Here is a 27,761-nt window from a genome sequence, read left to right as displayed (position 1 = left end):
AGTCACTAGTAAGTGATGCACAGTTCCAGAGTCAGTAGACCTCTCTCTCCACATCCAGTTAAAACATTCCTTGGGACAGCAGTTTGATAGTCTCCCTGGTTTGTTGGGAAATAATAGTATACAGTTAAAAGGGGTCGTCAGACTATTTTTAAAGTTCCTGTTATTGGAATCCGGTCCCACTCCTATCCGTTAACACTATTGGGTTAAAAAAAAATGTTTTGGCTTTCTACATACTTTTATTTTTTTATTCTCCCACTGTATGTTCTGCTCCGATCCCCTAGATGAATGACATAGTGTTTGCTCCCAATGACTCCTGGTATGTCATCGTCAGAAATCCCAGGAGTCTTCAGACTTTTTTTTCTCTCCTTAGAGCCCTGGGTTCGAGAGGGAGTGGAGGAGAAGGGGGGGCATGCCCAGAGGCTGGGAATATATGATTCAGAATGAAGGGCAGAGGGAAAGGGCGATAGGCATGCCCAAAGGACCGAGATCAATACTTTATAGTGTGGAGGAGGAGGCTGGCGAGACATGTCCAGAAGCTGGGGATCTGTGCCCTGGTGATTGAGAGAATGGAGGAGGTGGGCAGAGGTGCATGTCTATAGCCTCCTGTACATGGTTGGAAGAGCAAGCTGGGACTTTTATCCATTGATTAGCATTCACATGGCATAGTGAGGAAGATTAGAAGAGCACATCTCCTGGGCAAGGTGTGTGTTTGTGCCTATGTCTATGTGGGTCTATGTGTGAGTATGTGTCTGTCTATGTGCATGGGCATCCACAGAACTTTTTTCAGGGAAGGGCATCATTTTAAGGTCATCCATGCTCCACCCCTTTTCAACAATGTCAAGAAGGGGAGGGGCTTATTAACTATACTTATTTTGAGTATTTATTTTTAAAGGGCAAGCGGCAGCATTTATTTTTTAACCACTTTACCCCCACTCACTTTGCTGCTACTGCAGCAAAGTGGCTCGTTCCCGTCCAGCGACGTAGACCTACGTCGCTGGACTCCGCCCCTTGTGGGCGGCACGCGCGCGCCGCCGGAGGCTCGCTCCCGCTGTTTTCAGTCACAGCGGGAGTCGGGCCAGGGGAGGAGCAGTGGCGATCACCGCTGCTCTTACCCGATCGTCGGGGATCGAGTCTGGAGATCCGCCCGCTGTGTGTAAACACAGCGGGCGGATCTCTGAAGTGACAGGCAGGGTCAGATTGCAGGGTTCAGCATAGCTGAACCCTGGATCTGTCCTTGTGTCACTCTGTCACCTCCCCCCCCCCACACGTCAGTAAGCACCAGGCATACATTAACCCCTCCCTCTCCAATAAAATTAACCCCTTCCCTGCCAGTGTCATTTTTACAGTAACAGTGCATATATATAGCACTGATTACTGCAGTAATGTCACTGGTACCCCCAAAAGTGTCAAAAATGTCAGTCAAGGGTCCGATCTGTCCGCCGCAATGTTGCAGTCCCACAAAAAAAATCGCAGATCACCGCCATTACGCGTTAAAAAAAAAAACAACAAAAATGACAGAAATCTTTCCCTTTGTTAGTAAACGCAATAACTTTTGCGCAAACCAATAAAAATATGCTTATTGTGATTTTTTTTACCAAAAATATGTAGCAAAAAACAAATTGGCCCAAAATTAAAAAAAAATTAGATTTTTACATTTTTTGGGGGGGGGAATTTCATATAAAAAGATGTGAAAAATATTGTTATTTTTCAAAATAAACGCTCTTTTTTTGTTTATAGCACAAAAAGTAAAAATCGCACAGGTGATCAAATACCACTAAAAGAAAGCTCTGTTTGTGAGAAAAAAAGGACATAAATTTAGTTTGGGTACGGCGTCGCACGACCGCGCAATTGTCAGTTAAAGTCGCACAGCGCCGAATCGCAAAAAGTGGCCTGGACGGAAGACAGCAAAATCCTCCGGTGGTAAAGTGGTTAAAGCATTTGTTGACCTAAAAAAATGTATCCTGTTCCCTTAAAGCACGTTATATAGCACAGTGCTTGTGCTGTGAAATTTGCCCCCCCCCCCCCCCCGTATCAGCTAAAATATCTGTCTGATCCTGCCTGGCTATGTCCTCCCCTCTGTAAACTGACCACGGTATACCATGGCGGCTGAGTTCATGGCGGGTCAGTTTACTTGCCTCCATCATCCGCAGCCCTCCTGTCCTCTCTTCCCCCTCCCTCCCTGCCTGTCTGCTCCTGCGTCAGTGCCCCTCCTGGTGCTGTAGTTTCATTTAAAGTTTAATATCCTGTCTACAGTCTGTTTAATAATCCTGTGTGCCCCTGTGTCTGTGTTTTATAAAAATAAGCCGTTCTTTACAGGTTTTCAGAGTGCCAATCGCCACTCACGTGACCGGCCGTCTCTCTCCTCCTCTCCCCTTCCCCTTCTGACTGATGACAGCAAGGAATCTTCGGGCCACCCTGCTGCAGGTAGCTGTCAGATGGGGAGATGAGAGAGCCAACGGGGCACATGAGCGGCGCTCTAAAAACTGGTAAAGAATGCCTTATTTTTTTTAAAACACATACACAGACACAGGGGCACACAGGATTTTTAAACAGATCAGACAGGATGGTATAAAGTGGTTTAACAACCACTTTAAAGGGGAAGTTGAGATTTCTAGGGGGGCATATGCCCCCTTGCCCCTACTTGTGGACTCCCATGTCTATGTCTGTGTGAGTTTGTGTGTGTCTGTCATACACATCTTGGAAGAAACAGGTGCTAGCTTCATCTGCCCATAATTAGAATGGCTGCCCACACAGCATATGAGAGTGTGGTACTAATAAATCATTTCATAACAAATACAGTCTCTTTTTAATAATGGATCAACAATATCTCCATCTGCTGCAGTATTTTTTTTTTCTTTGGCTGAAGTTCCTCTTTAAAACTTAAAGTGTTTCATCAAGTGCAGGTTGAAAACAAATTTATGCAACGCATGATGGGGATGATGGGTAAGTTGGTTTTACTTTTTTATATTGCTGCTTGATTATTTCTTCCATTGTTGTTACTTACTGTATTTAGATATTTGTATATCTGCTCTGCAATTTCCTAAATATTTGGATCACATCTTGTTTCAGAATGCAATTGTATAAAAATATAGTAAATGCCATTGTAATTCTTTTCTGTTTATTGCAGTGGTAGCAATGACCAAATATGTCTCTGCACTGACAGCTACCATGGAAACTTGTTGTCCATGATCACCGAATTGTGGTAACTTGTGTGGCTGTTGGGGGAAGAGATAATGACATCACCCTTACAGAGAAAAATCTGAATTCTGACATCTCCATGATGGGAACAATGACTTAAGCGATGTACAGATGCTTTAGACACCACCAAATTTCACCACATAGTTGCCGATCTCTTTTTGCTGTATAAACAATGAAGCCTGAATGTACTGAAATATTGGCAAACATAAATAAATATTGGGGTAGAGGTAATATTGGGCTTAAAAATCTCAGTATGTTCGAAGGTTCTTAAACACTGATAGATCACAGATAATATTTGAAAAATAAGGAAAGACCAGCATCTTCTTTTTTTTAGCAACATATCCATAAACTAGAAAACAAATTAGTATAATTGGCAATATCACTATAAGGCAACCTGTTACTTCATAGATATAGTAGAATGAAATGCATTGTCACCTTACAATTGATGGTGTGTTACTGGCCAGATTACCAGGCGAAATAGGAGAGAAGAAAAAAAAAACGCAATATGTTATTTGGTTTAAATGATCTATTTCTTTATGTATTGGTGTTTATTTTGACTAAATAGTTTAAATTAATTGAAATTAAAGTTAAAAAAGATGCATAGTTTTGTTTTCATACTCTTTTGTTATTGTTATTTTAACTGATTCACTTCTATAACCTCTTGCCGATCAGCCGTCGTACTTATACTGCGGCAGGTTGGCTCTGTTTCGCGAAGCGACATAACTGTACGTTGTTTTGTAGGACCGCTAGTGGGGGGTGCGTGCACATGCCAAATGGGCACAGGGGGAGCTAATCAGTGGGTGTGGCAGACGCGATGTTCGCCAGGCACCCACAATCGATCCAAGTGGAGACAGAACTAACACGGACAACTGGTTCTGTCAGTGATAAACACAGGGATCCTGTGTTCCTCCTATTTAGGAACACAGGTCTCTATGTTCATCCAACAAGTCCATCCCCCACACAGTTAGAAATCAGCCACTAGGGACACATTTAACCCTTTGATCGCACCTGCTGTTAACCCCTTCCCTGCCAGTGTCATTAGTACAGTAACAGTGCATATTTTTAGCACTGATTACTGCAGTAATGTCAATAAAAGTTTTGCGAAGGCGCCTAGCCCTTTAAAAAAGATGTTAAAACCTGCTGCCCTTTTAATTGTTTTAAAACAATAAATAGGTGTATATAATTGGTAAAAAGGTGCTGGTAATCTTTTATAGTGCTAAATACAAATACTAAATTATTTTCATAAAAATCCAATAAAATTATATAATCAATATTATAGTAAAAGTGCACGTGCAAATCAAAGTGCTTACTAGTGCATCAACTTAGTAAATTAAGGTGCAAGTGCTAACCTTTACTTGTGCAAAGATTATTGCAAATCAGGAAAAGTGCTTCATAGTGCATCCACATATAAATTAAATCGCAAGTGATATATACCTTTAAATTATATCAACATTAGATTTACAGTGCTCTAAAAAATGTGATTAAAGTGTCTCTAATATATTTGGTAATCCTGAGCAATTCATGCAACAAAGGAGTGCTTGTGTAAACTTGATTGTTTAGATCTATAGTGCTCCAGGTGCTGGGGTGTGCCACACGTTGCCTCTTACCAGATTATGGCAGGTCACAAGGACCCCCAACGCCTGTGATCCCTTTAAATGGGTGGATCAGACCTCCCCTCGGCTTCTTATCCAGAATATCCTACGTTACTCGTACGTGGACAATGCAGTCCGCACATATAAAGATATGGAAGATAGCTGTGCTGGGAACTTGGCCTGCTCTGATCCAATGATCAGACTTGTCCTGACACACCCTCCCTGCAGAGCCTTTAACTGGGTAGCTCAGTGTACTGTTGCTGCTCTTCCCCCAGCTGTTATGCAGCTGAGAACATAGGGAATGTGACCAGCTGTGTGCCTGAGCACTATAATGTGACATGTAGTGGCATCTTCTGACCCAAGAACAGATATTGAGCTGTCATTTGGAGTAGTAGCAGCCAGTTCCCTTTGATGGATGTATAAACAACCTTTAGGTCCAAATATCTGTAATGGTTGACTGGTTAGCGCTTGGGCTCGCTCCTTAATCTGACCATGAACCTTTATAATCCGGGCAATGGGCTGGGTAACATCAAGCCTTTGACTTCCAATTAGCACAGGCATGCAGTAATGTCCCTGGTCCCCCAAAGCATACAAAATGTCAGTTAGGTGTCAGATCTGTCCACCAAAATGTCGCAGTCCCGCTAAAAATCGCCGCCATTACTAGTTAAAAAAAAGTAAAAATTAGATAAATCTTTCCCCTAATTTGTAGACGCGATAACTTTTGCCCAAACCAAACAATATAAACTTATTGGGATTTTTTTTTACCAAAAATTTGTAGCAGAATACATATTGGCCTAAAAGATGAAAACATTTGATTTGTATTTATTTTTTATTGGGGATGTTTTATAGCAGAACATATTGTTTTTTTTTTTTTTGTTTTTTTTTAGAATGGATTTTTTTTTTGTTTATAGCACAAAAATAAAAATGATCAAATACCACCAAAAGAAAGCTCTACTTGTGGGAAATGAAGGACATCAATTTTATTTGGGTACAGCAAAGCACAGCCACGCAATTGTCAGTTAAAGTAATGCAGTGCCGTATCACAAAACATGGCCTGGTCATTAGGGGGGGTAAAACCTTCCGGTCCAGAAGTGGTTAATCATCAAATAACGCTAAGATAATGTAATATGCAGATGTTATTCTCCCCAGGACCAATAGGAACTCATACAGAAATATTCAGTGCAATAAATTCACCTCAAACAGCTTTTGCTAACTTGTGACTGGCAAAACTTGAAAGCCCAAAACAGTTAGTCAGATGCCTAAGGATTTCCTCTGTAATCCCTCAGTTTACCGAGGCATAACACAGCTGTAAATAAAGATACTTGTGTGGGAACAATGCATGTTGGCTCTCTCTAAACCAATTTCACACAGCCTTCATTTCTTTTGAGCATATAATTGAGGTTACATTTAAACAAGAAATATGCACATATTTATTAAAATGTTGCAGAAATGTTATCTCATTTTTCTGTGTTTTAAATTTGTATATTTACAAATTCTGCAGCACTCTTGTACATCAGAGTCGTGAAAACTGTGTCATTTTATTTATGTACAATTTAAGAGTAGGCCTATTTTTAACGCTATGAGTTTAAAAGAATGAGGGAAGGAGCTCTGTAAAGTCCTTTGATATTTTCCAGTAAACTAATCCCTAGGTAAATATGCAGAGGACTTTTGATTTAGTATTATCGTGGTGCTGCATAGTGTTATGTAAAAAATAATTCCATTCTCAATAATACATGCTGAGTGTTTATATGCCCATTGGAACAGCTTCAGACAATTTGCTGGCTTGATGGAAGCCAGGGCTTCCCTATAAATAAATCTCTAGAGCTACATTGTCAGCAAGGGTGTAGACTGGGCTTCGACAATCAATGCCATGCCTTGGTGGTGTTGGAAGAAATGTCTGAGCCAAAAGCCCTAACAAAAGAACTATACAGAATTATAATACGAGGTACAAAGAAAGAGGATCAGAAAAAAGTCTTCTCTATAACATTCAATTAAATTCAGATTTACCCCAGGGCCTTTCCTCTGAAAGTCTAAGTAGGAATGTTTCTGTAAAATGAATGTGACTAAGGCCTGTTAAGTTAATGGAAATCTAATTGTAGGGTGAAATGATGTTCCAAATGTGCAACTAAAAACAATCCAACTTCCAAAGGAGTTTCAGTTATCTGCATGTAACAGAGTAAATTGCCCTTAGCCCTTTGATGAATACATGTCGACTGACTCATTATAATAACTGATTTCAAAAGGGCCTTATATCACAGCTTCAGAAATAAAAATGTCTTTGTTGATCATAGCCACCAAGCCAAATTCAGATTCAGAGTTGCACTAAAACAGTAACAGCTGGAAGCCAGTTGGTTGTCACGTCTTGCAATTTTTTACTATATTCTCTGCAATATTTTTTCTGTAAACTCACTTCTCTTTACTTCTTCCTGCTCACTGATATTCTACCACTGTTCTCATGCATCTCTCTCACCAGCATATAAAGTTTATAAAGTTTAGTTCCTTTACCCCCCCCCCCCCATCCTATTGTCCAGTTTGATAATGAAAGTGTTATCACTTTTATTTTTTACCAAAATGTCAAGGCTAATTAAGTAACTGGTCACATAAGAGAGCTAAAGCATGAGTGCCTAATGGTCAAAGAGTCACTGATGGTATGTTTAGGCTCAGGCAGGATCTACCACTTAACAGTGGTCTTCTGACTCCCATGTTATTCTGCTGTATCTCTTCCAGGATCAGTAGTTGGAAGGAGCCTGGAGTGGCTACTGACTACTTATTAATAGGCTTTTATTGTCAGATTATATAACAGAACAGAGGGGGAAGCATGGTGGGTATTAAGGCAGTTTGGTTACATTGAGCTTTTAAGTCCACTTTAAGTTCCTTATGCATCACAGTGCAGTAATCAATTCATTTTTAATGCAACACCCTAAATGCTAAATTAATGATTTAGCTTGTGAGTCAAAATATCCACAAAGACTTCTTTAATGACATTACATTGGCCCACATTGCATTAAGGCAGAACATTTATTTGAATGAACTGCCTTATAAACCAAAACACACCAAAAATGTGCATCTAATATTTTTGACAGCAGATCATATTTCAGTACACCTTTCCAGCTATTGACATTTTGGTGTCTGATAAACAAAACATTTCAGAACACAGATTTTAAGATATATAATTTTAAGTAAAGTATTTGTAAGATTGTATTTGTTTATTTATATGTAGGTATTTATTCGCTCACATGGGTACGAAAATGCCTAGTGTTTAAAAACAAATTAAAATATTAAATTATACTTGAATCAGTCTAGACCGTCTTCTGTCTTTTTTTATTTAGATATTTCAATTGTCTTCTTTAGGAAAGAAAGGACACACTGTATACATTTAACCAGAAAAACTAAATTATGTTTGCAGACATTTTCATATTCTGATTTATACTGTCAGTTACATTTCTACCTCTAATCTAAAAACCCTTGGAAACAGTTGTAATAACAACTGGTCCCATTTATTAAAATGTCTAAAACAACAAATGTAATGTTGCCTACTGCAGCCAATCAGCTTCTAAGTGTCAATTGCCACCTACGACTGTGTTAGATTTTCAGTAGAGATTGATTTGCAATCTGTTCACTTTACTTTGGCATTTTTTTTAAATAAGTGAGGACTGCAGTTTGACATCATGTGTATAGTTCAATGCTCATGTGGGAGCATGGTGAGCAGTAAGATTCTATCCTTCACAGAGTGTCATGCAAATTTTAGTTTTCCCATTGCAGCCATTTAGAAATCAGCTTTCATTTTTAAAAAAACTAAAAAAAAAAAAAAAAAAAAAAACAACAGGGAAGTGCTAAATATAGAGTTCTTTCTAGTTATCATGGGTAAAGTTTTCATCCTCAAATTTGAGCCTAAAAGCTAATGCTTTCAAACTGGAAACAAATAATACATCCAAATCAATTATTTTATAGTATTACATTAATTTTCAATCACATAATATTCGTATACAGAAAATATACCATCTATTGAATATTGTTCTTAAGAGAATTTTTAATTACCTTTTCCCCAGTTTCTCCTTGAGTTCCAAGTTCACCTTTGCTTCCCTTTTCACCCTATAGAAGCAGCAAATATAACAAAGCTTAGCAACTAGGATGATGCAGTACAATGCAATCCTTCTAAAAAGTAGATATCATAGGTAACGTGCAGAGAAACCCAAAACAGTAAACCTAAAATAGAAAGTAGCCAGTAAAATGGTACTAGTAAAAATTAATTAAAAGCTGCGCAAATGATGCACAAAGCAAATAGAGGAAACATTTCAAATCAAATGTATATTAAAGTATAACTAAAAGCAAACATTTTTCAGATTTGGATAGCTGTCTGTATTCCTGTCAGGGAAATACACTCTAACTAACCTGATTACTAATGTCTCTAGAAATTAAACTGTAAAAGTAAAGCAACCAGGAATAGGCACTCAGACATCACCTCGTAAGTCGTGAACCTCTAGACCAGGTTCACGACTTACGACAAACCCATAAGAATATTTCACATTTCAGGAGATTCCCTGAGCAACTTCCAAGGGAGCCAGTTTTGACAACATTGTTCATATGTGTCCAATTCACGTGACAGGAGTGCCTCCATCCTCTCAATATGGTCCCTCTCTATAACCCACTCAATCAGAGGTGGAGCATGTGCTGTTCGCCAATGTTGTGGTATAACCACCTTTGCTGCTGTCAGTCAATGCCTAAAAAGGCCTTTTTTAATACATTTAAAAGAGCCAGGTAGGATAGATAGCAGAGTAATTTGTGGCGTATTGGGGACAGACAGCCCAGTTACACTAGTTTAGAGCTGAAAGATCACACCTCAGAAATCATGGACAGGTGGACATTTCCACCAGATTTTCAGTAGTGAACCGTTGGCAGAATGGCAACACCAACATAAATCTGAAACATTCGTATATATCCAGTGAAGCAGCGTCGGGCATCTGTACCAACAAAAGAGATGCTTGAAATTCATCTCATGTGCCTTAGTTGCTAAAGACATGCAGTGAGTAAGGCTTTCTCCCACTCCTCTGGTTTAATTTGAACATTCAAATCTAGTGTCCACTTATTTGTAAATTCCGGGAGGTGCAGATGAAGTTTCAAATTAAGAACCTTATATACTGCAGAAAGAATATGGTCTGGTGTAGTGCCCTGTATAAGAAGAGACTCAAATGTATCTGGTTCTCTTTTAAATACATCTCTTGAGGAAAAGGATGATAGAAATGGTGATAATTGCCAATATGCCAACCAGTGTGTAATTGATTGCTGCTGTGTAGGAATCAGATTTAACAACTGTGGGAGAGTTCCCTGACAGAGGATTTGAGATATTCTGCGGATTGACTCCTTATTCCAAGACAAAAAACCTGTCCGAGCCACCGCCGGAGGTAAATGTGGATTACCAACAGGGGAGTCATTGGTCCCACTTTGGGGGAAAGTCCCAAAAGAATTGGCAAATGTATCCCAAACACGCACTAAGTAAGCTGTAAGGAAGAGAAAAGAGGAAAGTGGACCACGAACAGATATGTCTAACCAGGGAAGCACCTGGAGATCATGAGAGGCAATCGACTGCTCTATATGAACCCATTGTTTAGAATAGGAATAATGGAACCAATTCACTAGCCTAGTTAAACCGCTGCAGCGTGGTAGCCCCTGCACCTCCTTTTGCTTTAGGGAGAGATGGATTTCTCCTCTGTAGTCTAGGTTTCTTACTTCCACAGATAAACCTTGTAAAAGCAGATTGTAAAAAGCAGATTGTAAAATAACAAAGAAAGAGTGGAGGACCACAATAGTTATAGTTTGAAAAAGATAAAGGAAACATGGATATTTGTCCATTTCTAAGATATTGATCCTCCCAAACCATGAATATTGGGTTCAATCATGCCTCTTGAGGTCTTGTATTGTACGCTGCATAAGAGGTTGATCATTTTCCATATACTGATTGGTGAGATCTGAGGGAATTCTAATACCCAAATAGTTAAACATCAAAGCGCAGGTTTTAAATGGGAAATTATTCCCATGAGCCTGAACTTGATGTGGTAAAAAGATAGATGAAGAATTTCTGATTTAGATCCGTTTACTTTGAAGTTACTCAGGGCTCCAAAATGCTGAAATTCAAACAAAATAGAGGGCATGGACACATGTGGGTTGGTGACATAGAGTAGCAGATTATCAACAAATCTCACCAGTTTCACCTCCTTCGTCCATCTATTGGTATTCCAGTAATAGAAGGGTCTTGTCTAAAGGCTGTTACCAGATGTTCCATTACTAAGACGAGCAGGAGGGGAGACAGAGGGCATCCCTGACGAGTACCATTTCAGATAGAAAAACTTGGAGTCAGTGATTGTTGGATCCGTATTTTGGCACTTGGTTTAGCATATGGTGCCATAAGTTTTCGTAACATAACTTTTACTTTTGCTATTCCCTTCCTCCCCCCCTCCCCCTTCTACAACTTTTATTTTTTTTCTTCTCCCTCTTTTCTCTGTGATGTGTCCTACACCCGAGCGGCAGTTGAAGATGGGGATTAGCAAACCACACACTACAATCATGTTGGTATGATGAAGATATGCTATGACTATTTTTTCAGGGGCCCAACAATCTGAGTAGTCTGAAGCCTGTGTATAATGCTATTTTTTTATTACAGACATGGTCTTGTACTGGTCTACTTTTCTCAAAAGCATTTTAATTAGTTCATGTCATATATGGGTAAGGGTTCCTGTGGGGTGTTTATATGGTGTCTATATGTTATATGCCCTATATTGTGTACATATTTATACAGTAAACCCCCCTCCATTGCGGTGGTTACGTTCCGGACCCAGCCGCGAAAAGTGAAATTCCGCGAAATACAAAAACCCTATTAAAATGCATTGTAGGCATGATTTTTTTACTGTCACTGTACGTGTAGAAGCATTTTAAGGTCTTTAAATACACTTTTAAAACAATAGAAACTCATTTAAACACATAAAAGATACTTAGAGACAGAGCAAGATCTATGAAAAACACAAAAATCTTTCATTTTTAATGATTTATATAGTAAAATAACATTACAAAAAAAACGCGAATTACCGGGACCGCAAAAACTGAACCGCGATGTAGCGGGGGATTACTGTAATGCCGTATCCTTTTCTGATTGTCTTTGGTATGTGTATACTACTTATTGTTGTATAATATTATATGGAAATATTTTCAATAAAATTAGATCGAACATAGAAATAATCTGAGGGTAAATCCAGATTAGAGAGGAAATCATTCATTGAGGAGGCTTGTTTCCATGACAATAACCTAAGAAGGAATATTCCACACATTCTCCACACATTGGAAAGATATCCTCTCACTTATGAGTCTACAGGACAGGAAGTGAGAGAAAAGGTCCCTGAGACACAAACAGGTTGGTTTTACCTCCCTCCCCTTTTACACCATAATCAAACTAACTCAGCAAAGGATGATTGATTTTTATATATTTATTTTAGTTACTGCGCCTTGATTGATCTTTGCATAATTAAATAGGATCTGTTACCTGCTGTTATTAAATATAACAACATATTTTTTTTCAGTACAAGGCTGACAGAAATATAAATCTGTTTGCATATTGTGATTTTATTGTAACGGAATCATAATATTCCTTTCACTGAACGCTTTTTGCCCAAAACAAAAACAATACTTTATTTGACCATAAATGTGTTATACTTTCACTGACAAATCTGACTTTCAATATGGAATATTTTAACAAGGTAAATAGAAGCATTTGTGTATATCATTTTAATCCCTTTCATAAACTGTATGTATAAGCCCATGTGCAAGGTTAAAACACTTAATTGTCATGTTTATTTTAACCTCTACCACCAAAGCTCCTAAAGGTGTGGAGCTGTTGATAATCATCTTTTATAGGTGGTAATTGATAAAGCTCAGGATGTGTGTGCAGAACAGCCTTGTAGAAAACTTGCAGTGTTACAATTTGCAGAAGTTAGAAAACACAATGTTGATTTACACAGCAATATATATATATATATATATATATATATATATATATATATATATATATATTTATCAAGGACATACTGTATACATACAAATAAAAAGGTCTTAAGACTCGTTACAGGCAGATGCAGGGTGCTGAGCATTGAATGAAGGCATTGCATATGAAAAAACAATTGTGTAGTAGTAAGAGGTCTGAGTTTATAGATACTACAGTTTGTAACCCTCTAGCTAAATCAAAGGTGCATGAAGTTTTCAAATACCACAAAAGTTGTGAAAGGTAGCAAACATATATGCAACTGACCAGATACACTACTACCACAGTGGTTTTTAAATAACATTTAAATAAAAAAAATACTGATATAATAAACAAAACCTTTGTGACATTTGTCATTTTGTAAACTCACTCAGCTCTATCATAATTTATTAAAATATAAACAAATTTCATAAATGTATATCCGTTTGTAACATCTTTTTAAAAATGTGCTTCCTGAGATTCTGTTAATTGGAAACCCATCCCTACCAACTTGCCCCTCAGTTCACTTAAACGTTATGTTTAAAATGTGAAATATAAGCACTATTAACATACAAAGAGTCTCATTACTGTTAAAAAACACAATTTTTTTGAGTAAAAGATGATGTGAAATGCATATTGGTTTTCTCATATGCCTATCCCTATTCCTTTCATTCTTAACAGCACTCATGTTCCTAGCAGATAACCTTGGTGCTTGCATATGATAGAGTCAAAAGTAATTTAGGTAGTAGCAAACACTGCAACCTAAGCTTTCATTACTAATATTTAGTGACTTACATGCATAGTGGTAAGACATAATTTTAGGGACTTATTTACTAAACTGAGAAACTAAGTGCAGTAAACAAAAACATATTTGTGTTTACCTGTGTTCTCAAACATCCGATCATAACAAGGAGAAGAAACTATTTCTAAACTTTCCTCCATATGGTTGGATGTTTGAAAAGGACACTGATTCTCTTCACGTCACCCACTACTTTTCACTACAATCCCAGATCCATACTTTAACACCTAATGTTTTCCTAAACAAAACTGCATTACTTGCATAATTACAGTGTTGCAATCTTTTCCCATAACTATGTAATATATAGAAATATAATATTTCATTGCCAGCCACAAGGCTGCAGATGGCAACAAGCCATCAGTAAGATGAATGAGGGAAACAAGTGTGATTTACGCCTTGTCATGATATTTAATTGCATAATCCACCACTTCCTTGGCTACTCTATTTTAGGAGGAGCATCCAATTGGGTTGGCTCACAGTTAACTTTAAGCTTGTCGCATGATACACTGATATTGTACTCTGTCTACCACATGCACAAGTGAAGTTGAAAGCATTTCTAGCCAACACATTTAGCAGTCTACATATGTGTGGTTTCTTCATGATGGCAAGCTATCTATGTTAGTTTGGCAACATAATTCCTTTTTCTGATATAATGTACAGTACATGCCTATTCTGAAAAAGTTGATGAATTACGAAACATATTGTAAAATATTATTAATACATAATATTAATACTGCATGCTTTAATTCAAAATAAAAGTTATATAACATTCAGGATTCCCATCCACCAATCTTCCCCACCCCCTTTTACTACTTGCTGGGATAGAAAAAAAATGCTCTATTTTACTTACCTAAATCTAAAGACACATGATGCTTCAGTCCTAAGTATTCTCTCTTCTTCTGTGTACAGGAGGAAGGGGGTCCTTTTTTGGGTGTCCATGTCACTGCCTGTGTGACATGAACACCTCCAATTGGCTGTCCAGTGTTGGGGTCTTCTTAGGATATAAAAGAAGGGATGTGCAGGGATGATGTCAGTGTGAGGGGACTGTCAAGAACTGGCAGGTACATGCACATCTGTAGAACATCATTACCAGTCCCCTGCACCCCAAACAATACTGGTAAAGAACCCAGATGAGAGACTTAGGGTAGTATACCATCGCATCACAAGATATAAAAAAATAAATGTATATATATATATATATATATATATATATATATATATATATATATATATATATATACACACACACACACATGCTCAAAAAATTAATTAAGGGACACTTTAAAAACACATCAGATCTCAATGTGGAGAAATATAATTCTGGATATCTAAATTGATATGGACTGGGTAATGTGTTAGGAATGAAAGGATGCCACATTGTTTGATAGAAATTAAAATGATCAACCTAAAGAGTGCTGAATTCAAAGACACCCCGAAAATCAAAGTGAAAAAATGATGCAGCAGGCTAGTCCATTTTGCTGAAATGCCATTGCAGCAACTACAAAATGGTACTTTGTAGTTGTAGTTTGTAGTTTGTATAGCCCCCCTCATGTTTGTATGCATGCCTGACAATGTTGGGGTATGCTCCTAATGAGACGATGGATGTTATCCTGGGGTATTTCCTCCCAAGGCACTCTGGACAAGGGCATCACTAAGCTCCTGAACAGACTGAGGTGCATCCTGGAGGCATTAGAGGGAATGAAACATAATGTCCCAGAAGTGTTTTATTGGATTTAGGTCAGGTAAGCATGGGGGCTATTCAATGGTATCAATTCCTTCATCCTCCAGGAACTGGCTGCATAATCTCGTCACATGAGGGGAAGCATTGTCATACACCAGGAGGAACCCAGGACCCACTTCACCTGCGTAGGGTCTGACAATGGACCTAAGGATTTCCTCCCGATACCTAATGGCAGTCAGGGTGCCAATGTCTAGCCTGTAGAGGTCCTCCATGGATATACCTCCCCAGATCATCAATGACCCACCACCAAACCAGTCATGCTGAATGATGTTGCAGGCAGCATAACATTCTTTACGGCTTCTCCAGACCCTTTCACGTCCATCACATGTGCCCAGGGTTAACCTGCTTTCATCTGTAAAAAGCACAGGGCAACAGTGGCAGACTTGCCAATTCTGGTGTTCAATGACAATGTCAATCAAGCTCCATGGTGCTGGGCAGTGAGCACAGGGCCCACTAGAGGACATTGGGTCCTCAGGCCACCCTCATGAAGTCTGTTTTTATTTATTTGGTCAGAGATATTCACACCAGTGGCCTGCTGGACATCACTTTGTAGGGCTCTGGCAGTGCTCATCCTGTTCTTCCTTGCACAAAGGAGCAGATACCGGTCCTACGGATGGGTTAAGGACCTTCTATAGCCCTATCCAGCTCTCCTAGAATAACTGCCTGTCTCATGGATTCTCCTCCATGCTCTTGAGACTGTGCTAGGAGACACAGCAAACCTTCTGACAATGGCACATATTGATGTGCCATTCTGGAGGAGTTGTGCAACCTCTATAGGGTCTAGGTATCGCTTCATGTTACCAGTAGTGACACTGACCCTGGCTAAATGCAAAACCTGTAAAAAAACAGCCTGAAAAAGATGAGTAGGGAAAATGTCAGTGGCCTCCACCTGTAAAACCATTTCTGTTTTGGAGATTGTCTCATTGTTGCCCATCTAGTGCACTTGTTGTTAATTTCATTAACACCAAAGTAGCTGAAACTGATTAGAAACCCCATCTGCTACTTAACTGACCAGATAAATATCCCTGGAGTTACATGACTTGATGCTATACTCTGATTTAAAAGTGTTCCTTTAATTTGTTTGAGCAGTGTATATATAGTATATTGAATAATTAGAGGGGGGGGGGGGTGAGAGGGTGAGTGTTTTGCACAAAAAATGACTTTAAACCTTACACCTCTACACACATTATACTTCTTTCTTAGCATGCCTTATTTGGCATTCAGGATTTAAAACAGAATCTTTTAAGTGAATGGAAATTTTTTTATGGCAGCTCATAAAACATTGTACATTTCATATGAACCGACCAAACAAATTGGTAACATAATTTTGCACATTTCCAAATGAATGGCATATTGGAGTATATCACTGAGATGTAGTCCCTAAACTACAAAAAAACAATAACAAGCTATAATTTTAATAACATATATATTTTTGGTATCATTACAAATAATATAAGTGTACGTCCCGGGTTCATTTTTGGCCATGGAAAAAAGTAGACTGATCATACACTGAAAAAATCAGCCTATCAACATTCTATTCCATTATCAGAACTTTAAAGAATTGAATTGACCTTTTATCAAAAAGGTTTCTTAAACACATTTCACAAGTTGTCAACCCCCCCCCCTTTTTCTCTCTTTCATGACATCCATGTATCTGGAAAGTGGCAGTCACCTGAAAAACTATTAAATTATCTAATTTAGCCTGTAAATGTCTATCCCATAGGGTTATTTAAACATAACAGTCAAAGTTCAAAAGAAGATACGGTATTCATTTATCACAAAGAATTGGACCCTTTAGATTCTCAAGATGCCATATAGTGGGAGACTGCAGAAAATATAGCTGTTATGTTATACCACAGATACTACACATAGCCTGCATGTTAGAAAAGGTGATGGTATCAAGCCCCTTCAATGCTCTGCTGGTATGAAATATTGTAGCAGAAACCAGTGTGGTGGCAACAAACCAATTAAACTATTTATAGTCATTGAGGAAAACATTCTATTTATACATCCCTTGTAAAATTCATATGTGTTAACATGATGCTAGTTATAAAGTCATAAATAGGGTTGAGCGAACACCTAGATGTCCGTGTTCGACGGGTTCGGCCGAACTTTAAAAAAAAGTCCGGGTCCGTGTCCCGGACTTTTACCGAACTTTTCCCGGACACCGAACCCCATTGAAGTCAATGGGGACCCGAACTTTAAGGCACTAAAATGGCTCTAAAACACCAAAGGAAAGGGCTAGAGTGCTGCAAATGGCAGCAAAACGTAATTAAGAGCATGGCAAGTGCTCTGCAAACAAATGTGGATAGGGAAATAACTTAAAACAACAAAAAAAAAACAGAAAAATAAAACAATGTTCTTCTTCATCTCTGAAGGACGAGGCCCATATGGAGTAGGAGGGAGGTTGAGGTGGTGGTGGATGTGGCGGTGACATAGGCGTGCGCACAGGGTGTGCTGGGTGTGCCTGGGCACACCCTAATCACCTAGGGCACATAGCATTGCCAGTGAGGAGATGGGAAAGATCTCCCTGGGACCTGCTCTGCTCTATTTCTCCTTGCCTACAGGTACATGGCCCCGATACATTACTCTCCCTGCTGGCAAACACATGCATGTGTATTTCAACTTTGGGGTGCACACCTTAATGCAATAGGCTGCGCACACCTATGGGCGGTGTAGGTGGAAGCGGCGGTGGAGGAGGACCAGGGCCGGATTAACAGCATCATGGGCTTGGTGCTGAGGATTTTGAAGGGCCTTAAGGGCCGTGCCTTGCCATGCACCCAGAGGAGGAAGGGTGCAGCCATGCATGCCTAATTCAACATGGGATGCTGTCTCTGAAGCCCATAAACACATCCATGCATCGCCAACTGTCCCTCCTTGTCCGGCCTTCACGCTGTGTGGGGAGGTTCTGAGGGTGCTGCCTGGGGAAGCGAGCATAGAAGCCAGACTTCTGTGTTTACAAGTGACAGAAGAGCGGTAACAGTGAATATGGCCAACCCGGGGCCTATATAAAAGGTAGGGGCCTGGAGCTGCAGCTCCAATAGCCCCTACATTAATCTGGCCCTGAGGAGGAGGACGAGGTAGCCAACACTGCTTCTTTTCAAAAATTTTAAATGAGGGTACACCCCAAAAGAGTGAGAAAGAGCAAAAATGGAACAATGGGTGGGTAAGGTCGGTATCCATTGCTATTCTGCATAAGGTACGGAAAAGTCCCGTGGGATCCATGCCTGGTTCATTTTAATGAACGTGAGCTTGTCCACATTGTCTCTGGACAGGCGGCTGCGCTTGTCTGTTATAACGCCCCCAGCCGTGCTAAATACCCGTTCAGATAATACACTGGCTGCAGGGCACGCCAGCACCTCCAAGGCGTAAAGGGCAAGCTCAAGCCATGTGCCCAATTTGGAGACCCAGAAGTTGAAGGGGGCAGACCCGTCATTCACTACATGTAGGCGTGTGCACACATACTGCTCCACCATGTTGGTAAAATGCTGCCTCCTGCTAAGACGTTCCATCTGAGCTGCTGGTGCTGCTGTTTGTTGTGGCGTGCTGACAAAGCTTTTCCACATTTCGGCCATGCTAACCCTGCCTTCTGAGGTGCTGGCGGTGCCCTGGTTGCATTGGCGACCTCCTCCTCCTCCTCCTCTGCCTTGTGCTTCCACTGTGGCCCCGCTGTCAGATGGGAATGCCAGCAGCATGGCGTCTACCAGCGTGCGCTTGTACTCGCGCATCTTGCGATCGCGCTCCAGTGAGTGAATTAAGGACGGTACATTGTCCTTGTAACGGGGATCCAGCAGCGTGGCCACCCAGTAATCAGCACAAGTTAGAATGTGGGCAACTCGGCGGTCGTTGTGGAGACACTGCAGCATGTAATCGCTCATGTGTGCCAGGCTGCCCAGAGGCAACGAAAGGCTGTCCTCTGTGGGAGGTGTATCGTCCGTGTCCTCTGTATCCCCCCAGCCACGCACCAGTGATGGCCATGAGCTGGCCTGGGTGCCACCCTGCTGTGAACATGGTTCCATCTCCTCCTCCAGCTCCTCCTCCTCCTCATCCTCCTCATCCTCCAGAACTGTGCCCCTGCTGGACAATTGCGTCCCTGGCGTTTGCGTGTGCAGGAACCCACCCTCGGAGCCCCTTGCGAATGACTGCCCTGAAAGCCTTGGAAATGTTACCTCTTCATCCTCCTCCTCCTCCTCATCCTGTGCCACATCCTCTTCCATCATCGCCCGAATTGTTTTTTCAAGGAGGCATAGAAGTGGGATAGTTAAGCTGAGAACGGCGTCATTGCCACTGGCCATGTTGGTGGAGTACTCAAAACAGCGCAACAAGGCACACAGGTCTCGCATGGAGGCCCAGTTAAATTAAATAGCGGAATAGAAAATATGATCCAAAAAAAGTGTATGTATATCACACGTACACAACCACACTGGGCCCCAATTACTATTGTTTGTACCCCTAAAAGGCTAGATGAGGAGTAGGGGGAGTATGGAACAGGCAGCACCCTCAAACCTTCAGAAGTATGAGATGAACCCCAACAACTTGGAAAGGTGGATCTCTCTCACACGTACCGACACAGACTATCCCGCAATTCAATTGATCCTCAAAGGTTTTTATTGAATAGCGGAATAGGAAATATGATCAAAAAAAGTGTATGTATCTCGCACGTACACAACCACACTAGGCCCCAATTACTATTGTTTGTACCCCTAAAAGGCTAGATGAGGAGTAGGGGGGGTATGGAACAGGCAGCACCCTCAAACCTTCAGAAGTATGAGATGAACCCCAACAACTTGGAAAGGTGGATCTCTCTCACACGTACCGACACAGACTATCCCCCAATTTAACTGATCCCCAAAGGTTTTTGATTAAATAGCGGAATAGAAAATATGATCCAAAAAAAGTGTATGTATATCACACGTACACAACCACACTAGGCCCCAATTACTATTGTTTGTACCCCTAAAAGGCTAGATGAGGAGTAGGGGGGGTATGGAACAGGCAGCACCCTCAAACCTTCAGAAGTATGAGATGAACCCCAACAACTTGGAAAGGTGGATCTCTCTCACACGTACCGACACAGACTATCCCCCAATTTAACTGATCCCCAAAGGTTTTTGATTAAATAGCGGAATAGAAAATATGATCCCAAAAAAGTGTATGTATATCACACGTACACAACCACACTGGGCCCCAATTACTATTGTTTGTACCCCTAAAAGGCTAGATGAGGAGTAGGGGGAGTATGGAACAGGCAGCACCCTCAAACCTTCAGAAGTATGAGATGAACCCCAACAACTTGGAAAGGTGGATCTCTCTCACACGTACCAACACAGACTATCCCCCAATTTAACTGATCCCCAAAGGTTTTTGATTAAATAGCGGAATAGAAAATATGATCCAAAAAAAGTGTATGTATATCACACGTACACAACCACACTAGGCCCCAATTACTATTGTTTGTACCCCTAAAAGGCTAGATGAGGAGTAGGGGGAGTATGGAACAGGCAGCACCCTCAAACCTTCAGAAGTATGAGATGAACCCCAACAACTTGGAAAGGTGGATCTCTCTCACACGTACCAACACAGACTATCCCCCAATTTAACTGATCCCCAAAGGTTTTTGATTAAATAGCGGAATAGAAAATATGATCCAAAAAAAGTGTATGTATATCACACGTACACAACCACACTAGGCCCCAATTACTATTGTTTGTACCCCTAAAAGGCTAGATGAGGAGTAGGGGGAGTATGGAACAGGCAGCACCCTCAAACCTTCAGAAGTATGAGATGAACCCCAACAACTTGGAAAGGTGGATCTCTCTCACACGTACCGACACAGACTATCCCGCAATTCAATTGATCCTCAAAGGTTTTTATTGAATAGCGGAATAGGAAATATGATCAAAAAAAGTGTATGTATCTCGCACGTACACAACCACACTAGGCCCCAATTACTATTGTTTGTACCCCTAAAAGGCTAGATGAGGAGTAGGGGGGGTATGGAACAGGCAGCACCCTCAAACCTTCAGAAGTATGAGATGAACCCCAACAACTTGGAAAGGTGGATCTCTCTCACACGTACCGACACAGACTATCCCCCAATTTAACTGATCCCCAAAGGTTTTTGATTAAATAGCGGAATAGAAAATATGATCCAAAAAAAGTGTATGTATATCACACGTACACAACCACACTGGGCCCCAATTACTATTGTTTGTACCCCTAAAAGGCTAGATGAGGAGTAGGGGGAGTATGGAACAGGCAGCACCCTCAAACCTTCAGAAGTATGAGATGAACCCCAACAACTTGGAAAGGTGGATCTCTCTCACACGTACCAACACAGACTATCCCCCAATTTAACTGATCCCCAAAGGTTTTTGATTAAATAGCGGAATAGAAAATATGATCCCAAAAAAGTGTATGTATATCACACGTACACAACCACACTAGGCCCCAATTACTATTGTTTGTACCCCTAAAAGGCTAGGAGTAGGGGGGAGTATGGAACAGGCAGCACCCTCAAACCTTCAGAAGTATGAGATGAACCCCAACAACTTGGAAAGGTGGATCTCTCTCACACGTACCAACACAGACTATCCCCCAATTTAACTGATCCCCAAAGGTTTTTGATTAAATAGCGGAATAGAAAATATGATCCCAAAAAAGTGTATGTATATCACACGTACACAACCACACTAGGCCCCAATTACTATTGTTTGTACCCCTAAAAGGCTAGGAGTAGGGGGAGTATGGAACAGGCAGCACCCTCAAACCTTCAGAAGTATGAGATGAACCCCAACAACTTGGAAAGGTGGATCTCTCTCACACGTACCAACACAGACTATCCCCCAATTTAACTGATCCCCAAAGGTTTTTGATTAAATAGCGGAATAGAAAATATGATCCCAAAAAAGTGTATGTATATCACACGTACACAACCACACTAGGCCCCAATTACTATTGTTTGTACCCCTAAAAGGCTAGGAGTAGGGGGAGTATGGAACAGGCAGCACCCTCAAACCTTCAGAAGTATGAGATGAACCCCAACAACTTGGAAAGGTGGATCTCTCTCACACGTACCAACACAGACTATCCCCCAATTTAACTGATCCCCAAAGGTTTTTGATTAAATAGCGGAATAGAAAATATGATCCCAAAAAAGTGTATGTATATCACACGTACACAACCACACTAGGCCCCAATTACTATTGTTTGTACCCCTAAAAGGCTAGATGAGGAGTAGGGGGAGTATGGAACAGGCAGCACCCTCAAACCTTCAGAAGTATGAGATTGTGTTCACTGTACCCCACAAAGATTGAGTTCACTGCACCCCACAATGATTGTGTTCACTGCACCCCACAAAGATTGTGTTCACTGCACCTCACAAAGATTGTGTTCACTGTACCCCCCAAAGATTGTGTTCACTGCACCCCACAAAGATTCTGTTCACTGTACCCCACAAAGATTGTGTTCACTGCACCCCAAAAAGATTGTGTTCACTGCACCCCAAAAAGGATGTTGTTCACTGCACCCCAAAAAGGATGTTGTTCACTCCACCCCAAAAAGATTGTGTTCACTGCACCCCACAAAGATTGTGTTCACTGCACCCCAAAAATGATTTTGTTCACTGCACCCCAAAAAGGATTTTGTTCACTGCACCCCAAAAAGGATGTTGTTCACTCCACCCCAAAAAGATTGTGTTCACTGCACCCCACAAAGGATTTTGTTCACTGCACCCCAAAAAGATTGTGTTCACTGCACCCCAAAAAGGATGTTGTTCACTGCACCCCAAAAAGGATTTTGTTCACTGCACCCCAAAAAGATTGTGTTCACTGCACCCCACAAAGGATTTTGTTCACTGCACCCCACAAAGATTGTGTTCACTGCACACCAAAAAGGATTGTGTTCACTGCACCCCAAAAAGATTTTGTTCACTGCACCCCAAAAAGATTGTGTTCACTGCAGCCCAAAAAGATTGTGTTCACTGCAGCCCAAAAAGATTGTGTTCACTGCAGCCCAAAAAGATTGTGTTCACTGCAGCCCAAAAAGATTGTGTTCACTGCAGCCCAAAAAGATTGTGTTCACTGCAGCTCACACACAGAAAAATGGATGTGGATCACTGACACCTGCCTATCTCCAATCCCACACCACACAGCAATATCGATTGTAGTTTGTAGAACACAGTTTCCCTAAAATTCAGCAGACTCTGTCCCTAACAGGATTGAGAAGAGATCGTAGATCAGGATTGAGTGCAGATTCACCCCACCCCCCACACAGCAATATCGATTGTAGTTTGTAGAAGACACTGACCCTATAATTCAGCAGACTCTATCCCTAAAATGCCTACAACTCGCCCTGCCTAAACACTCCGACCTGTCCCTCAATTCTATCCGGACACAAATGGTTTTTTCCTGCCTATCTTTCCCTAATCAGCAGCCAGCACGTTGATGTGTGCTCTGTCCCTGAATCTAAGCAGCATAATGACGCCGCTGCGGCTGCCTCGAACTTATAAAGACTTGGTCACATGCTTCAGACGGCCAATCACAGCTACTGAGACATTTGCAGGCATGGCTGGGATGGCTTAAGGCACACCAGTTAAACGATTGTTGATTGGCTGTTGAAAGCCCGCCATGAAAAGAGCGCCAAAGCATGCAAAACCCGGAAATAAAACGACCGAACACGGATTTTTACCCGAACATACAGTAAAGTGTCCGTGTCCGTGTTTGGGTACAAAAAATCCAATTATTCGGTACGAACACGAATAATACAGTCCGTGTTCGCTCAACACTAGTCATAAATGATTCCTAAAAGACTTCAAAAGGAATTCGGAGTAAAGGTTGGGAGGAGTAGCGTACAAATGGCATTCCCCTCTTTTCCATGTTCTGTATATCCACTGGCCTAATGCAGAAAAGGGGGCCTCATGTGTTTTAAAGGGCTGAGCTCAGCCTTGTTAGGATAAGCAGAAGGAGAGCATACAAGGCACATGCAAGGCTTTTGTCTACATTGCTAGAAGTGAATGCCATTGGCTGCGGAGTCCTGCTATTAACCACCTGAGTTCCGGAAGGTTTTTACCTCCTTTATTACTAAGGCATTTTTTGCTATTTAGAACTGCACTACTTTATTGTGCTTACTAGTAATTGTGTGGTCATGCTAATCTGTACGAAAATGTAATTTATATAATTTTATTTTTATATAAGTAGAGCTTTCTTTTGGTGGTATTCGATCACCACTGGGTCTTTCATTTTTTATTAAATAAAATAGACCAATAATTTTTAAATAAAAAAAAAAATTTTACTTTCTGTTATAAAACATATCCATTAAAAAAAAAAAAAAATCTAATGTCTTCCTAAATTTAGGCCAAAATGTATTCTGCTACATATCTTTGGTAAAAAAAAAATCACAATAAGTCTTTCCAGGACTCCTGCTGCAAGATCTGCAGCCCCTACAGCCACGGGAATTTCCTTCAAACATCCCCAATACTGCTGGGCAACCCATGGTGAAAATCAGATTAAAAAAGCCCGCCTCTCCACCCACTACAGAGCCGCAGCCTTCCCAGACCCTGGATCACTTCCTACTAAGGCCTGCATCGAGTATGCAGGACGACACGCTGGGCCCCTTGAACCCGCTCACGGCTAACAGAGGCGCTCTTCTTGCCATCTCACCTACTCCATCAGCTGGGATGACTACCCCCCCTTACAGTGGAAGTCCTAGATGTCAAATTGCAGAACCTCTCACAAAATCTAACACATAATATCACCCGAGAAATGGGGAAAATTGCTCAAGAACTGCGAGGAGAAATCGCTCAACTGTGTGAACATACTGACACACCTGAAACAAAATTTGATGATTTTAAACAGTATGTACATGTCTTGGAGGAAGACAACGCAGCTTTAAAACATACGGTCTCCCAACTTTAAACACAGCAAGAAGACCTAGACACACAACAAAACCAGGCTAGAATTTAAAGGAGCCAATGTGCAGATCTTTAGCGATTTATCACCTTTAACACTTGCTAAATGCCGAAGCTTCTGTTCAATGACCACCCATTTACAGAATCATCAGCTTACTTACCACTGGGGCTTTCCCTTTCGCCTATCTGCGTCTTGAGATGGTATCCAATATTCCATGCGGGACCTTCCGAAAAGTGAAGCTTTCATTCGCAATCTAGGCCTTCCACCTCTTCCAGAAGAACAACCTCTACCACTAGCCTCAACACCAAAACCACTATCTGCCCCTGGTCAAATCTGGACCCCGGCTCAGCAAAGGCAGCAGAAGTCCTTTTCTATACCTCCTTGTTCTTCCTCTTCCAGACACCCCACCTGGAGCTATCTCCTGAACCTGCTAACTTCTTTGCCAATGGCCACCTGGCACCAACACCAGGCCATGATTCCCTAATTAGTGAAACCTTCCCACATCCCTGGGATGATTTTCTAGTTTTTGTTCTAGTTCTTTGCTAAAATTTTATTATTGATCCTTATTGCCGGAAGATGGCAGGGACCTTCCCTGCCAGATTTGGAGGTCTCCATTCTCCCCTTCCTAATCCACGGCTTTGTTCCTGGATTTCTGTGCTTTTTCCACCTCACGGGTTACTACTTTTTTAATTTTGTTTTTTCTCAGGTCCTTTTTGTCCTGGTTTTCACTTTTTTGTCTGAACTAATTGGACACATTGGCAATAATGCCCTTTTTTACTTTTTTTTTTCTCATTTTTTGTTTCTTTCCTTTATGACACACCATGGGCCTTTTCGGTTTCTTTATACGTTCTGTACTAGTTAGGTTGTTTTGATAATATTTTGTAATGGCTTTACATATTCTTACCTATAATGTAAAGGTTTTAAACTCTATTCAAAAGAGATGGTTAGCATTGAAAGAATTCAAATTTTCTGCAGCCAATGTAATCTTAGTCCAGGAGACTCATTTCTGTGCAGGGGACTCCTTTAAATTTGCAGCTAAATATTTTCCTACTTCTTTTACAGCCTCTCACCCCTCGGGGAAGGCAGGTGTAGCAATCCTGATTAAACACTCTTGCCCCTTACAGATTAAATCCTCTTATATGGACCCCCACGGCAGATTTATTTTCCTGTACTTCGATTACTTGACATGCTCCTTTAGCGCGCAAAGCCATGTCCCAGGAGGAGGGTGACGACTGGTGCTGAGGAAGGTGGTCCAGGCAGTCGACCTAGGGACCAGGGGTTGAGCTGTGCTGCAGAAGGATCCAGTGTGCTGACCAAGTGGAGCTGCTGGGCAGAATACTTCTGTAAAAACAGTATCGTGAGTACTCAAACATCTGCCTAGGGGTCTGCCTAAGAGAGGGGACCACTCCAAAGGGGTTAAGGGGATCCAGAAGTCAGCGAACCCAGAGTGTTACAGTAAACTGGGTGCCAAGTTGTTAAGCCCTGAAGATTAGAGGGTAAAGGGGGCACCAGGAAGGGCCCTGAAGTTTCTCAGCAGTGCAGTCTACTATTAAAGTCAGCTACCTCAGGAAGAGAGTACCTTAGAAAGCTAAAAGGACTTTCTCACAGTCAAAAATGAAATACAATAAGCGGCCTAGCCTTGACTAGCTCAAACAGCGTTAACCAGCGTCAGTCAGCGTTAACCAGCGTCAGTCAGCATTTTTTGTACAGTCCCTGCCTTTTTGAGCATAGTTCAGTTATTGGAGTATCCCACTCATCCCTTCTCCTATCCAAGTTTCTAATAAAACATAAAAACCAAAGAAACTGGACTGGTCCTTGTCTGAGGTGAAAACACATGGAAATATGTCAGAATGGTCTACTGTTGCTAATGGTAACCCAGGGGAACGAACACACAGCAGCTCCCTTGGGAGTAGTGCTACATGTATAATGGTGAAAAATATAACATATACCCAGAATTGTATAGAAAAAGGATGCTGGTAAACAGGCTTAAACCTCGTCCATTCCACGCCCTACCTGACTTTCTTAAGCAACCTGATGGATCCCCTACTTACTGCCCACAGACTATGACAAATTTATTTGGTGAATTTTATCATAAATTATATAACTGTTTAAATACTGATCCCAAATACCTATTTTCACAAGTTAAATTTGATTATTTCTTTGACTCTTTACAATTACCTAAACTATCTTAATCCCACCTTTCCTCATTAAATACTCCCATTACCCTATAAGAAATAAGCTGTGGTTAAAGATCTGCCCTGTCACAAATCTCCTGGTCCAGATGGACTACCATATTCCTACTACAATACGTTCCTCCCGATTCTAGGTTCATATCTACTTGACCTATTTACATCTTTGATGAAAGGTATTATTCCTCATCCCCAGTTTTTACATGCTCATATTACAGTTATCCTGAAACCTGGAAAAATCCCATCCCATCCTGACAATTACAGACCCAAAGCCCTACTTAATTCTGTCTATAAAATATTTCCCAAAATGTTAACTAATAGGCTTACCC

At 40.9% G+C, this 27,761-nt stretch overlaps 1 protein-coding gene across 1 annotated transcript in view; it reads right to left on the bottom strand.

The window, feature by feature from the left end:
* Nucleotides 1-27,761, bottom strand: part of COL19A1 (collagen type XIX alpha 1 chain) — a 1,241,599-nt gene that overhangs the window by 899,709 nt on the left and 314,129 nt on the right. The window contains exon 10 of the mRNA XM_082249430.1: nt 8,829-8,882. Within this exon, the coding sequence (XP_082105556.1) occupies nt 8,829-8,882 (54 nt within the window). The remainder of the gene's footprint in view (nt 1-8,828; nt 8,883-27,761) is intronic.

This window comes from Pelophylax lessonae (genome assembly GCF_965119305.1).
Source record: "Pelophylax lessonae genome assembly, chromosome: 3".
NCBI classification, from domain to species: Eukaryota; Metazoa; Chordata; class Amphibia; order Anura; family Ranidae; genus Pelophylax; species Pelophylax lessonae.
Note: the sequence above shows the minus strand (reverse complement) of the source record. Positions and strands in the feature narration are given on the sequence as shown.